General features: G+C 37.8%; 1 protein-coding gene across 1 annotated transcript in view; it reads left to right on the top strand. All coding sequences in view use genetic code 11, as the record gives it.

The window, feature by feature from the left end:
• Window positions 1-6832: 6832 nt before the first annotated feature.
• The window catches only part of EGR_09774 (hypothetical protein), a gene marked incomplete at both ends in the record, with an annotated part of 9094 nt that continues 1955 nt past the window's right edge, over window positions 6833-13971 (top strand). Inside the window, 6 exons of the mRNA XM_024499023.1 lie at window positions 6833-7033; window positions 7781-7882; window positions 8295-8435; window positions 8497-8591; window positions 9780-10013; window positions 10548-10709. Of these exons, the coding sequence (XP_024346564.1) occupies window positions 6833-7033; window positions 7781-7882; window positions 8295-8435; window positions 8497-8591; window positions 9780-10013; window positions 10548-10709 (935 nt within the window). The remainder of the gene's footprint in view (window positions 7034-7780; window positions 7883-8294; window positions 8436-8496; window positions 8592-9779; window positions 10014-10547; window positions 10710-13971) is intronic.

Raw genomic sequence — 13971 nt, 5'->3', positions numbered from 1 at the left:
CAATTAAAGACTGACCACCATTTAACCAAACAAATCTCCAATTTAAGCTCTGTCTCTATAGTACGATGCGAGATGGACTTGGATTGTACTGCTGCGTCGTTAAAATTTTTCCACCTCTCTCTCCTTTCCAAGACACTGTCAAGAAAACGTTTCCCCCTCTGCTACAAGATGATAAGTGTTTAAAACAAAAATACATAAGCTCTGCTCGTAGCATGGCACACCAGGCGAAAGCAAACCTTGTTGTTTCTCTACCATCCATATTTCCTGTTTGCATAAAGTAAAAGTATCGACTTGGAGCAGAATTTCCTGTTTCATTAAAAAACCTTCATCATTTTGAACATCCATCCCCGTATTTAAACCTACCATCTAGGAAATCCCCATACGGTTGTCCTAAGCATTGTTGAAGATGAAGAGATTCAAGCAGGATTTGTATCCGTCTTGGCAACTGACATTTTGGCATAGGCTCCGGGATTATCCAATAAGGCCGTTTTTAATCTAACAGGTACTTTCGAACAAATAAGTATTGCACTAGTACATTTGTTTGCACTTTACTATTCCATATGATACACATGAAACTAATGTAAAAGTGTTTTCAAATAATCTCAGTGAACAATTCTGGTGGTAATGTAGGCTGAACTGAAGTTAGCAACATTACCAGAAAGCATCAGTAGACCCACAGTAAAACATTTATTATATCGTGCACAAAACTCTTGTATTTTGCCATTTTTTCAGCCCATTTTATTAAAATAGGCCACATGACAGCCCTCAAAACGCTTCAGGCAAAACATTTAGGGATGTGAAATTTAATTTAAGAGAGAAAAGACTAACATCCTTTGCATTCCTTTTCTGCCTACTTTTTCTGGCGCCGACAACAACTCTCTTTGGCACCAGACTATCGGTTGAACCTACAAGAAGCCTTCAAGACGACTTACGACTTTCGATACGATGCTACTGCTGCACCAAGTTTATCCCCTTGCTACTCTTGATGACCACTAGACGTGCCGTGAGCCATCCTGGTCTAAGTACCGCTAAACAAGACTCCAAACAAGGACACCAAATGCGTGTATGCATAAAGTAAGGTGTACCGATGAATAAAATTTCTTGTCAAGGATGTTCTAAAGCCCGAATCGCCAAATGTCTACTCACATTTACAAAGCATCTTAAGTACAGTATTTGATGATGATGAGGATGATAATAATAATAATGATAATGGTGATGATGATGGTGGTGGCATCTAGTCACTACAACATTTACTGTTAATGTCTTAAAGATGGCCGACCATGAGTCTGTTGGTTGATTCTGGGTTTTAGGTGATGTTGGCATTTTACTCCTATTTGAAGGATAGAATCACTCTTAAAAGAAGCGTACGCGTCTGCGTGGAGAGTGTCTGCGTTTAAGCACAATATTGAGGCAATGTTATCAAAGTGATAGCATTTTCCGGCGACTATAGGCCAAATTTGTTGAAGAAAAGGTGAATACTACAAACAGGTAACGCTTCGCCTAAGAAAATATATTCAAATTAGTTTTTAAGAAACCTTAAACCACAGCAGTTTAACTTCAAATAGCCTTCGAAGCCGATGGGAAGTAATCTCGATGTGTCGCAACTACGATGCCACCTTTTTTTAAGTGAAGGTCAGTGGTAAAAATTTAGTAATGTTAAGTCATACGTCATTTCCACTGCAAAGTGAGCAGGACTAAGCACGTCAAATGGTAGTTAAAGTCACGCTGGCTTGATATGACTTGAGGGAATGTGATTAATAATTAAATCTACTAATCATGACTTGACAAGTTAGATCATGACAGTCTGACAGGACCTTCACCTCACGAGATGATGTTTTATCAACCCCATTTAATTTGCAAATCAGAGCGCTTGTCTTGTAAGTATTTCATCTAACAGTGTTATCTCGTAGCTCTCTTAGCAAATCACACAGAGCAAGTTGGTTCCATGCTGTATTTTTATGCTGTGGTAGTTAGAGGTAAATACCGTTTTTCACAATACCATTCATTCACTTGACGGTTAGTTATCAATCAGTTTATCAGTAAATCACTCATATTCTCGAATTAGCATTGCAAAATAATGTGGACTTGATAATTCTCTAGTACTACTTGTTCTTTCTTCATGTCAGTTTTAATTTGGGCTTTAGATAAAGGAAAGAAGCAGAAGGAACCGAAATGAAAAAAAAATATTGCAGACATTCCGATGGAACTGGGTCTGAGAATTCGCAAGCACCTTAATGCCACCAATTTGGTAAATTTGTGCCAAGCAATTCCGAAGTGGGATTAAATACTCAATACTTGGCCATACCCCCATTTTATAACTGGGGCTTTAGAGGATTGGAAGTGGCTTGACAAGCACCTCTGTCAGCTGCTTTTAAGTGAAGATAATGAAGTCTCTTTTAGCAATGCACTTGCGGCAACAGTGCATCACAATGAACAAGATGCAATTTTTAAGGGACTGTTGCGTACAGAGTTCTCTGAGCACATACAGAGGCCTGTAAGTTGTTTGTTCTTCGTATTAACTTCTGCTGCAAGTTGGTCTCGAAGCAACACAAAACGGTACTATTGCAACTTACAGGTGGTAAATTCCGGCCCTCCAACACGCATCTTCTTCGATGTGGTTAGTGACGAGACGCACTCTCAGTGCAGTTGGCAATACTCTTCAGGCACGTAACATGGAAGTCTTCTACAAAAATTGCCAGATATCGTGGAATCAAGAATGCAGTTGGAGGAAAGGTGTCTTGCAGACTACGACTGCGTAATAGTAGATGCCGATCACGTGGATGCTTTTCGAATGTATGCAGGCATGGATGACCTTTTGGGTAGTATGACACCTTGCCAAACATTCATCACGACTGGTTCGTTGCTCTACATCAAGGACCTCGTAAGCAATCTCGGCTGCATGAAAGAGATGTTTTGGATCCTAGGTGGTTTTGAGTTCTCTTCACTTTTTCACATCTCTACCAATTTGCGAATTTAATGCAATCAGCGTCAAAAGCAACATGACAAGGATGGTGCGATATGCCTGCCTCGGTATCTTCTGGAGAAGAAATAGACCACTATACCGCTGAGTGTGATTAATTAAGTCATATTTTTAAGCTTGAATTCGTTTTTTTGTTCAGAACCTACAATGCAATGGTTATTTTAATCTATCGATATTTGGAAAAAACTGGTTTTCCCTACCAGTAGGTAGACGTAGAGAGCCATCACAAATTCCTTGCAACTAATATGTGGACAATAAAGGATATCATTGTGGTAGTGATACGTAGTGTTTATCTGGGCTTATTCTTATTCATTGTCGATGTCTTCACGAAGTTTCTTCCATGGAGGCGAAATAGAATAAACAAAGACATTTCTCATTACACTGTGAAGAAAACCGACGATGGCCTGACCATGTGGTCTACCCTAACAAATCATAGGTGTGTCATGCAATACTGTTTGATTTATGTAACGCATCAGCTTCTTTTTATCATAAGGCTGACAGCATTGTGAGGTAATGCTTAAGACATCACCTTTTTATTCATGCAATGGATGAGGTAGTAGTATGTGATGGAACTATCGAAGATGAAAAATTGCTTAAAATAAATGCTGGACGGGATTGAAGCAGACAATCTCACTTGGTGCTGCAGATGTCCGCAATTTCAAATATCGTTCATGTTTTTTAGATTTGTTTGTTGTAGCAGATAGTTTAAGAACATTTAGTGAATTGCGCACTTAATCTCTTCCATGTGGCTGAAGCCCTACTTTAGGTGTGCTAATAGTCACTCTAAGACATGGGTAATCCACTGCTATAAGTATACATAACTAAGACCACTGGCTGTCCTAGTTGTAGTCGAAGGTCCAGCCTCACTCAAATTCTAGTGCAGACTCTGACGCAGTATTACTCAGCCTCTTGCAGTATCAGCTAGGCGATGACCGAGCCCTACTCGCTCAGGACACCTTTGCGTTTACTTATTTGCATTCATCATTTAAGCTATACACCTGCTTTGAGGTCTTGCCCATTGATTATCTAGTTGGTGGCATCTAGCAAAAGTAAGAGGCAGCGATGTGCATGACCTACAAAGGATGTTTTATTTTTATCTGAAGTAGTACAAAGTAGTTCAAAGAGCCATATAGACTGACTAAGTTCAAAGCGTAAGATGTTGACTCGGACTACTTAATAAAGAAAAATTCAGTAACACTATTTAGAAATAGAAAAAAGATAAAGTTATTAAGCTCTGCGAGTGACCTCACACCCTTAAGTGCGTTATTCATAATAACTAAGTGTTCGTAAACGACATTATCTGAGAGGTTTAACACGAACCAGTGAAGAGCGCATCAGGTAAATGGATAAGCGTAGTGTAAGGAGGCACGCTCTTACGTCAAAAATTTGAGTACTTTAAAATTGTATTGATTTGACCAGAAAAATGAAAGGACTTCAGAAAATTTATTGGTATATTATTGTTATTATTCCAACTATAATGAGCATTTGTGTCGCTTTCACAGGAGGAAAAGGGGCATATAATTAGTAAAATGTAGTTGAGATTGGGTTCGATTTTATAAATGAACATAAAAATTTGTTTGAAATCAGCCAAAATGTGACATATGGATCAAAATCTGCGACGTGAACAAAGTACTTAATAATAAGTCCTCCCACGCGGGTCATGTCGTGACGAAGGTGTGAGTTGCGATCGCTCATGTGATTTAAATATTACAATGTAGCGGTCAGTAATTACAGACATTGCATGGTTATGCCATTGTCTATTGACGCCGACTTAAACACTACTAAAAAAAATTACTCTTAAGCAGACATAGCAAATCTACTTCTCACAATTCATCCACCGCCACTAATCATTTGTTAGTAGTTTGGCATATTTGTTATATGTATTGACTGGGTTATCGACATGGTGGTTATATGATATATAGTGAGAATGGCAGTAAGTATGGTCAACGATGGCATATATAATGCTCAAATTAAAATAAAACCAATAAAATATCAAGGCCAAATCTTGGTACATAACCAAGTTTCCTGATCAAATCAGAATTTTTAATGTTATCAAAAACCTTGTTCACTACGAATCACTAATTCCTCAGCCTATTGAACTACACACAGGGTTTGCTTCCACTTGCAACCTGCGGGCCTCTGCCTCATCATTCGTGCCCACAGCATACTATACTGACATCCTCGGCCACATCGTCTCTCTTACCTCAGCACTACACATTAGTAATTCTCTTCCTTCATCTCCTTCCATCAATACCCGCTGTCCTCCGCAACTTGCCGCATTCTAAATACTGCTTTTGTCCTATGGCATTATCACCCATCCCTGCATAATTACCAATTATCATTCTGTATCAGCTTTACTCTATTACAACATCCACCCGTCCGCAAAAATCTCTGTGCTTAATACCGATCGAAAAACGAAGTTGATTTCCACCTTAAACGATGATCATGACTTACTATTAGTAACCTCCACAGTGTACCTTTGCCTTCTGTATGCTATTGTTTCGATGACCAATCAACACTTATTTACATGTATGCAGGCATACACATGCATATTCAAAGGTGTCTCGTATTTATCATATTACCTCTAAATTGAAAATTGTTTCAACCCTCGAATTCAAAATCAGTGATTGCACCAAATTCTCATTTTTTATGGGAAAAGGGTAGCACAGATTTGAGCAATTGGAATTACAGTCCTTTTCACCTCCCTTGACATTTCATTCATGGACACTAAGAAGAATTATTTGCGGTTTAACGACCAGGAATGGCATTAGAAATATTGCAATTTAATGACAAAATCGGCCTTTCTTTTCATTAACGCAGAGATATTAATTCGTTGTTTGCTTGTTAATAAGAATGGGGCGTATGTCATTAGTATGATAGATGTATACGTATAGGTATGAATCCTTTAAAGACAGTAGTAAATAGGAAGATTATCACCCAAACGCTCTTATTTATGTCACAGTTTAATTTTTAAAGTGGATATAGGCATAGATGAAAGAGTGGACGCATGAGTTAAAGAGTAAATTGAATTTTATGCTACGCCATTACAAGCTGCCGTTTCTTCTAACGTCACTACTCCTCCCTCCTTCGTTGGGTCCGACCTTCCTGCATATCCTCGTGATCTGATAGAACCACCATTTTTTGTTGACCTTTTTGCAATGGTTTGGTTACCATCGGTCTACCTCCTATGAAAAAATTATTCACGGTTACTCGTTCAAATATGCTTAGTCTGCTCTTTTGCATAAATGTCATACATCAGCGCAGATAAATGAGAATACTGAACCGTACTACAATTCTTGTTCTCTTTCCGATCTTTAAAACACCTCCTTTTCTTTAGATGCTTAAAGCATTGCAACGCAGTTATTTCTTAGTATACTTTAAACCCTTTTACTCTCTTTTCCACTGCCTTATCGTTAGTCAGGCCGAATAAGTAGTAGTGAATTTTTCTAAATCATTAAAATCACCAAAGTAAATGGTTGAATCTTACGCAGTGAAAAATACTGTGCTAGCAAAACTTAGGGTTTCCAAATTAAGGGAAAGTTTTTTGAAGTTAAAAAAGTGTAAAAGGTTTGATAAAGGTGAGATGGCTCCACGTTAGCAGTGAAGGTGTGTTGCACGATCCACATCCATAAGACGCCTTCTAGATGGCTATTTCGATATTAAGCTCCCCAGTAAATAACATTTTAGAGCCCAATAATGCGGATTTATTTGGCATGGCGCACTATACTAGAGGGTCTACCATCACGACTGGAGAGATGCAGACTGCTGTGCATCTTCTGCTGCCCGTTAAGGAGTCAAGCACGAGGTATTAAAGAGTATTAAGGTTTTTAAAGGTGATCTTGCTCTAAGTAGATGAGAGGAAATAGTGTAAGAGGAGTTGGAGGTGTCAGTGGCATCGGTTGCAGTCGTGGTGATGATAATTTTGGTAATAATGATGGTGGTTGTAGGCAGAAGAACTCCAAAGTTTGGTGGTTTGCTGTTGCTGTTGATGGAGCTGCTGCTTCTGCTGCTAAGTCTACTGCTGATTTGTGGCACTCCACTTTGCTCTATGCTGTGAGTGTCCACATCCTACGGCCCTGCTAAGAACTACCACAGCTACATTCATGTCTACTGAAGTTCCATGGCTTAATGCGACACGCATTTGTGAGTGCTCTGCCGAATGTTACTACTAAATGTGCAATTTAGCCACAGTATTTTGTCAGAAATAATGTAGCAACATTTTTGCATTACTAGCAGAAAAACATTTTGAACATATTTGCAGATAATGGTAAAAAATGAGTCCTTCTTTGATATCAATAGGCAGCTGACTCCTTGCACCAGAAACCGGGATGCAAGATTTCAACGTTATCTCCAGAGATTTGAAAGACAAATCTTAATCTAATCCATTCTTTCAATAGTGGTAAACAGACATGAGCATCAAAGATTATAACCAAGTTGCAACTCAGTCGGAGCGGATAACGTTGTAGTCAATAAACCAAATAATGTAGGCGATCACGTACATTTGTAATTGGAAAACTTATAAGTCTCACAAGTAACAGTGCTTTAAAGAATTGTTATTTATATTCAGCCTTACCTATAACATTATTAATAACTGCACGCTAAGCAATTTTTAAGCCTAGTGCGTTAAAATATGGTGAGCAAAATGGTTTAGCATTATATCACAGCAATAGGACAAAAATACAAACATTTATGCGTCCCTTAAAAAACAACAAAACTTATGTCGAGCACTGTGCAATGTATATATACATGGGTGCACCCGTATAGTGACAATCGGTTATATTGAACTAACTTCACTATCAGGCGTTTCAACGTAATAAGCACGATTTTCTCTACTTAGGAAGAAGATTTGATTTACTAACAGGCAGGATTCTAAATACAGGTTTTTTTGAATTTTTATATCAAGTGATGAGTTTGCTTGTCTAGTCTTTTCCCAATTTCGGCTATAATATTTTAAATTTTTATTATCATCCTAGGTTTCTTGTTGGCCTATACCCACCTTTTCACTTTCTTTTGTAGAACCCGAATTGATAAAATTCCTGTTTTTTTAATTTTGTAATTGCTAATACGTGACAAATTTTCATATACGCTGTCACTTTCATTAAATCCAAATCTGCCCTTGCTGCCACTGTCTAATGTTAAAGAGCTACTATCTCTCTGAACCTCTTATTATTATATCAATGTAAAAAGTTCCCTGTTTTGTTGGACTTGCATTTACTATATGCACCTATAATTTAAATTTGTTTTATTTAGAATACCAATTTAAGCTTTGGTCGTCAGGGGCCCTAAAAATTGCTTTTATCCTTTATTTATCCAGACGATGTGCTATTTTATCTGCGATCCTCAAAATACATTTATGTTCAATTTTCTCAAAATGGCAATTGACGGGCAATCCCTAAATACCCAAATTTGTCGAAGTTGTTCTGTCTTATTGTCTTGCCTATTCGCTTATGTCCAGGTTTGAGTTTTTACCACCAATCTAGCTGTCCAGTGCTACTGCAATGCTCTAAATCCATCAGTCGCAAATATTCTTATTCACGAAATGCCCCAATTCTCTTTTCAGAGAGGACTTATTGATGTTCTTAGAAGTAACAAGTGGCGTCGACAACGCTCAGTGAGAACTGTTAAACTTCACTCGCGCCCACAACACAAAAACTTGTTCATGTGGTGTGTGGCGGCGTGATACAAGCAGCCTGCAGATAATAGTTTAAGACTGGTGATACAAATGTAATCTCTGAAAAAACGATGCGTTTTGTAATCAGTGTTTCATTTTGCTTAATTTGATTAATTGGCGTCACACAAATTCGTATTGAAGAAATGTATGGGTTCTGAATTTAAGCCGGACAAAGCAATGTACAGTTAAATGCCTTTTATTACAGTGTAAGTGCAAAGTATTACCCCATTTTTGTGTTCATGTAAAAATTCCGCCTAAATACTGTCTGCTGCTATCTTAAATGAAGACCAAGGTGATTTCTTTTAAAAAATTAATTTTTGCTAGTATAACTGCATCAAAGGAAGTTGCGTTATAGTTTTAATACAGAAATACTTTATTACCGCTGCATACGATTTACAATGCAGACAAGAGAGCAGAGGAGACATAAAAGCAGATATTTTGTAGAACCACCTAATAATCTGCTAATTTGTTTTGTTATTAGGACAATTTTACAATTCAAGACAAAAGCTTAGTCTGACAGGCTTAAGTCTACGACAAGGAAATAACACAGAAGTGAAAAGAGTAACAATTTTATCAGCAACTGTTAAGCGCTAGTGCTTTTCAGTTATAAGGTGGCACTAACTAAAGTAACACAAAAAAGAAAAGTGGAGAAGGAATTAAACGCATCTCAGTAATGGTGGCAAACTGCTTTTAATGATGGGCAGCAGGCTCAGTTAAAATTATTTGCTCAAGGACCACTGAGTTTAAGAAGTACACTGTGCATTTGGAAATAGTGCACCGTAGACATTAGGTAAATCCAAAGCCACATAAAGCAAAACAATTTTCAAATGCATTTTGCAAACACTGAGTAGGAATCAAATTCGCCGCAACACCCGCTGCTAGCCACTTTTATCGCCTTTTGAGAGTTCTCCTGACATGACTTTCAGCAACTTGCACAACCGGAATGCAAGCATATGATCTACAAATCTGTTCCATAAATGGTAATTCTACCGAATATGCTGGCACTAAGGTCCGTTTCAAGCAGAGGTAGAAGAAGCAATTATAAACCAATTTAGAACAAAGCTTTGTCTTTTCTGTAATTTCATACACTCCTCTATACCACAAATTAAATTTTGTGGCATTTAGGAGATACGAATTAAATTTGAATGGCTTGCAAGTTAATGCAAAAGTTAAATGTCAGATGCAATATTTTTTTAGAAATAGAGCTGAAACATTGACTTTTTTCTCTAAGATTGCAGGTAATTCCTCTAGCAGACCAAATGAAACGAGACTGATGATGCGTTTATGTTTTGCTGTTACAATCAAACCAAATTTGTTGTATTTCGAATTAAAATGTAAAACGTCACTACCGAATGCAAATAGGTTTTACCCAAAAAGGCTGTCTTTTGCTATTTGTCACATGCACGTATTCATTAAAATAGAGTGCATTTTTTCGGAAACATTCATCAAATCTATAATGAAACCATAAATTCTTGTAAACATTCGCGAATTCAGTCCTAATCTGCAGGAAAATGAATCAGCTACTTGGTTAGACCAATCAATTGCAACATTATGCGGGCCAACTGCCATTAGTATAACCGCATTTGAACTCAAACTTAATAACAGACCCTCTGTGATATTGTTTATTCAGGCCTTTTCTGCATCATAAATAATCCGCTTTCATTATCTTCGTGGCATCTCTTTGTTTATGGTAAAGCGCTGAAATCGCACATAATGCGCCTTTTGTTGTGCGTCAGATGACCTTTGCACTTAATTTTCTTCAGTTTACTAAACAATTCTGGACCCAAGTACCATGGGACATGATGAGGCACTATGCAATACCTATTTATTTGCTCCAGTTTCATATTAATTAAATATCTAATGTTTCTTTTGTAAAAATTTAATTGCTTTTGGCAGTCCTTCTGTTCATTTCGCACCTATTTTAGTACATATGATGGAAGATAAAAAGGTCCGTTTGCGAATGAATCATAAAGTTATGGGAGCAACATCTAATGATTCTCATGATAGCCTTGTTTCTCCTGTCAAAACTATCCTGGATCATCCCACAATTCATGAAGGGTGAGTATGACGGATTAATACTTTGCAGTTGTTTAAATATTCCGACTACGAATTTTAATTAAACTTCCCTTACCAAAAGTGGTACTGGGATTTGGTTTTAAAATTTTAGTCCCATTTTATTGTAGCAGTAAAATTGCATAAGATCTACATTCTGCCACTAGACCACTCCTGTTTCTATGTAAAGAAATGATTTAATGAAACAGGTAGAAGGACTGCCTAAATGGTTGTGCACTTAAAATAAAAAAACGAGAAGTTACCTTAACGGTACTAGTCGCTTTTATCTAGCGCTACCAAAATTCAAAGAAAATGCACTGTCGTACACATATAATGAGCTTAAGGATTCGGTTTAAACTTTAGCAAATTGATCGCACAAGAAAATTTGAAACGTAGAAAGTTAGCTTAAATTAGTCATTTCAGTAAAACTATGAGGTGAAAAGTCACGCAGGAAGAATGTAGCTTACCGAACACTTTAGTTGAGTGGTAAGTGTCACTGATGTTAGTAATCTGATGAATCAAGCTTTCTGCAGAAATGAGAGAATAATCCTGGGCAATATGATGCGCAGAAATTTACTATTAATAAAAGTGCACCTTTACCAAATTGTGGCCACTCAAAGCTTTAATGAGATCTTCGAACCCATATTTGCTAATTCATTGCTTTATGCTTGTCTCAAATAATCAAAAAATTGCATCTGTTTAAATAGCCTTTAAAAACAGGCTTTTTAAATTTGTGAAAATAGGTTTAGCTCTGTTTTTTACATGCAAGTATCTCAATAAGTAAAGCAGTAAGAAGCACGTCGGCACACTTGGAATTAAGGTATAAAGGCTTTTGATTGAATTGCGCTTGGAAGTACGGGTATGAAGAAACATTTTTTTCCTCTAAATGAAGGTTGTTTACTGTAGAATGATTTTTAAACTAACACCGTGTGTTACAAATAATTATTAGTCTCGATAGTTCAATTCATGTTCCTGTTCTAAAAGTAGTTTGATCAGGGTTCCTTACTGCTAAGCTCTATATAGTGCAGCACTCGCTTACTGATGACGTTTTAATTCACTCAATTTTTAAAAATTCTGGAAAAATCAAATCCACCCAAAGTCGGTATATTGGTGTCCAAAGGTAACGGATTCGCAATCCAGCAGAGATAAATCATTTAAAAGCCGTTTCAAATACTGAAAAAAAGGAGTTTAATTAGGTAAATTTTAATAGCCGAAGATATGTAAATGCAAATGAGAGAGTCGAGTTAAATGGTTACACTAATGCATCAAAGGCAATTAATGGCACTAATCACGTTTAACTTCCTTAAAGTTAACGGCTAGCTTCCATTATTAATGTTTTGTAGGGCTAATGCTTAACAAAAATATAATGTTACTTGGACTGCCAAAATTTCCCTTTAAAATGAGTTAAGCTAAGGTCGCATTGGAAATAAAATGCATCACGTGAAATTTCTGCAGTCACGGAACGTGGCTCCTGTGGTTGTCGTACGAATACATATAGTAGCGCTGGAATTTTCAAAATTGACATGGTTTTGTAGCATCAAATCAATGAAACCAATTATGCTTTTACTGCATGACAATGCCATTGTCCAATCCCTTGTCGTATTCTTATGTGAAGCTACTCTTGGGGACCATTTTTAAGTAACCTGTTCCTCATCTACACTAAAGCAGTGCCATCAGATAATGCGTGTATGGGGTGGCGCTTCGAAGTCATTACCGATCGCTGAGGGTATGCTATAGAGGGAAGTGCCTGGTCCCACAAAGGGGTGTTTCGCATGCGTCACAAAATCACCTTTGGGTCTATGCTCAATATTTTAATGCGAATTGTAACTCGTTGAATGGGCCACATAAAGAGAAAGCACTATATGTGGAATAAGTGATTCCATCGTTCCGAGAATGCTATTGAAGCTTCATTGAATGGATCCATCGGGGAGATTGGTCCGTCTATACTGTTACTGTTGACTGACGCATCATTTGGTTTTTATCACGTCCATGGTAAGCTAAAGTTATGGTATTCCGTTGTTTTTGGACATTCAAAGGAAAGTATTTGAAGAAGGCATTTGAATCATGTGCACTGACTTGTCTTTGGTCAAAAGATTATTCTAATGTGTACGCCGATGCAATAACACAACGGCTAAATCACCGGCCATGGAACAAACACCACCTCACAGATGGTCTAAATGAGTCAAATCTTTGCGCTTGCGCTTCTCTCTCTTTACTCATTACCTACCACTGCTCACTGGTCACACATTAGTTTCCTCATCGCTGCAATTTTAACTCTCCTCGTCCATCACTCTACGTGTCACTTCGCATTTGTAAAAGTCATTTCATCATATTTTTTTTACGACAGCTTCTATAGTCCTCTTGAGCACGCTTTATTCCGCCACACACGTCGTCAGGGAGGAGGTCTGCAAACTGCTTTTCCAGTACATTCGGTAGAACTGGCTGTCAAAATGGTGCATTACAGAATTTCCGTACATCATGAGCCAGAAGAGAGCATTAGGCGGCTTTGGTGGTAATGAAGCGCAATGCTGCTTCATTTTCAAATAAGTCAAGTTTGTGACACTGACTTTGTTCTAAAATGAATAAAAAATTAGATTACTAGAAGTCAAATGGGCAATTGTTATGCATAGAAAGGGATTTTAATTAAGATATCGGTAAGCTGGATATCCTTGAAGAAAATATAGGCAGATGTAAGCAGTGGAAAATTTATGTTAACTTTAGGTTAATCCACTAAAATTCGCTACATCTAGAGGTGCTATCAACCCACGCACAGAACAACGCCAACACCTGCTATACTATGGACCGCTGCTTATCTAAATTTGTCAACATGCTCATCTCTAGACTTAATCTGATCCACAATAGGGTGGTGAGTTATGGCCTTTGGAAATTTTGACACCTACAAAAGTGCTATAATTACCAACGTGGCTTTTGTCAGGTTAATAGTTTTGGGATGAAGCCAGGGATCAAGCTGAGTGAGAAGTATTGGGATGGATGGGCAGCACATTGGGTTGTGTAAAGCCTGTTGCAATTGAAACGGAAGTAATGGGAGAAGGGAGGAGCAGCACCGGTAAGGACGCACGGATGGTACGATTAAGCGTGAGTGAAGTGGAAATATGAATAAATTTTGGGTAAAACAGCTCATCATGCAGATCGTGTGAATATGAGAGGGGAAAGAAGAAGAGGGAGGAATAAGTAGATGTGGATGAGGAATGTTACAAATCCTACAGAAAGGAGAGGCGATGGAGGATACTTAGGAGGAGCTGAGGCG

Source organism: Echinococcus granulosus (genome assembly GCF_000524195.1).
Source record: "Echinococcus granulosus chromosome Unknown EG_S00166, whole genome shotgun sequence".
Lineage (NCBI taxonomy): Eukaryota > Metazoa > Platyhelminthes > Cestoda > Cyclophyllidea > Taeniidae > Echinococcus > Echinococcus granulosus.
Note: the sequence above shows the minus strand (reverse complement) of the source record. Positions and strands in the feature narration are given on the sequence as shown.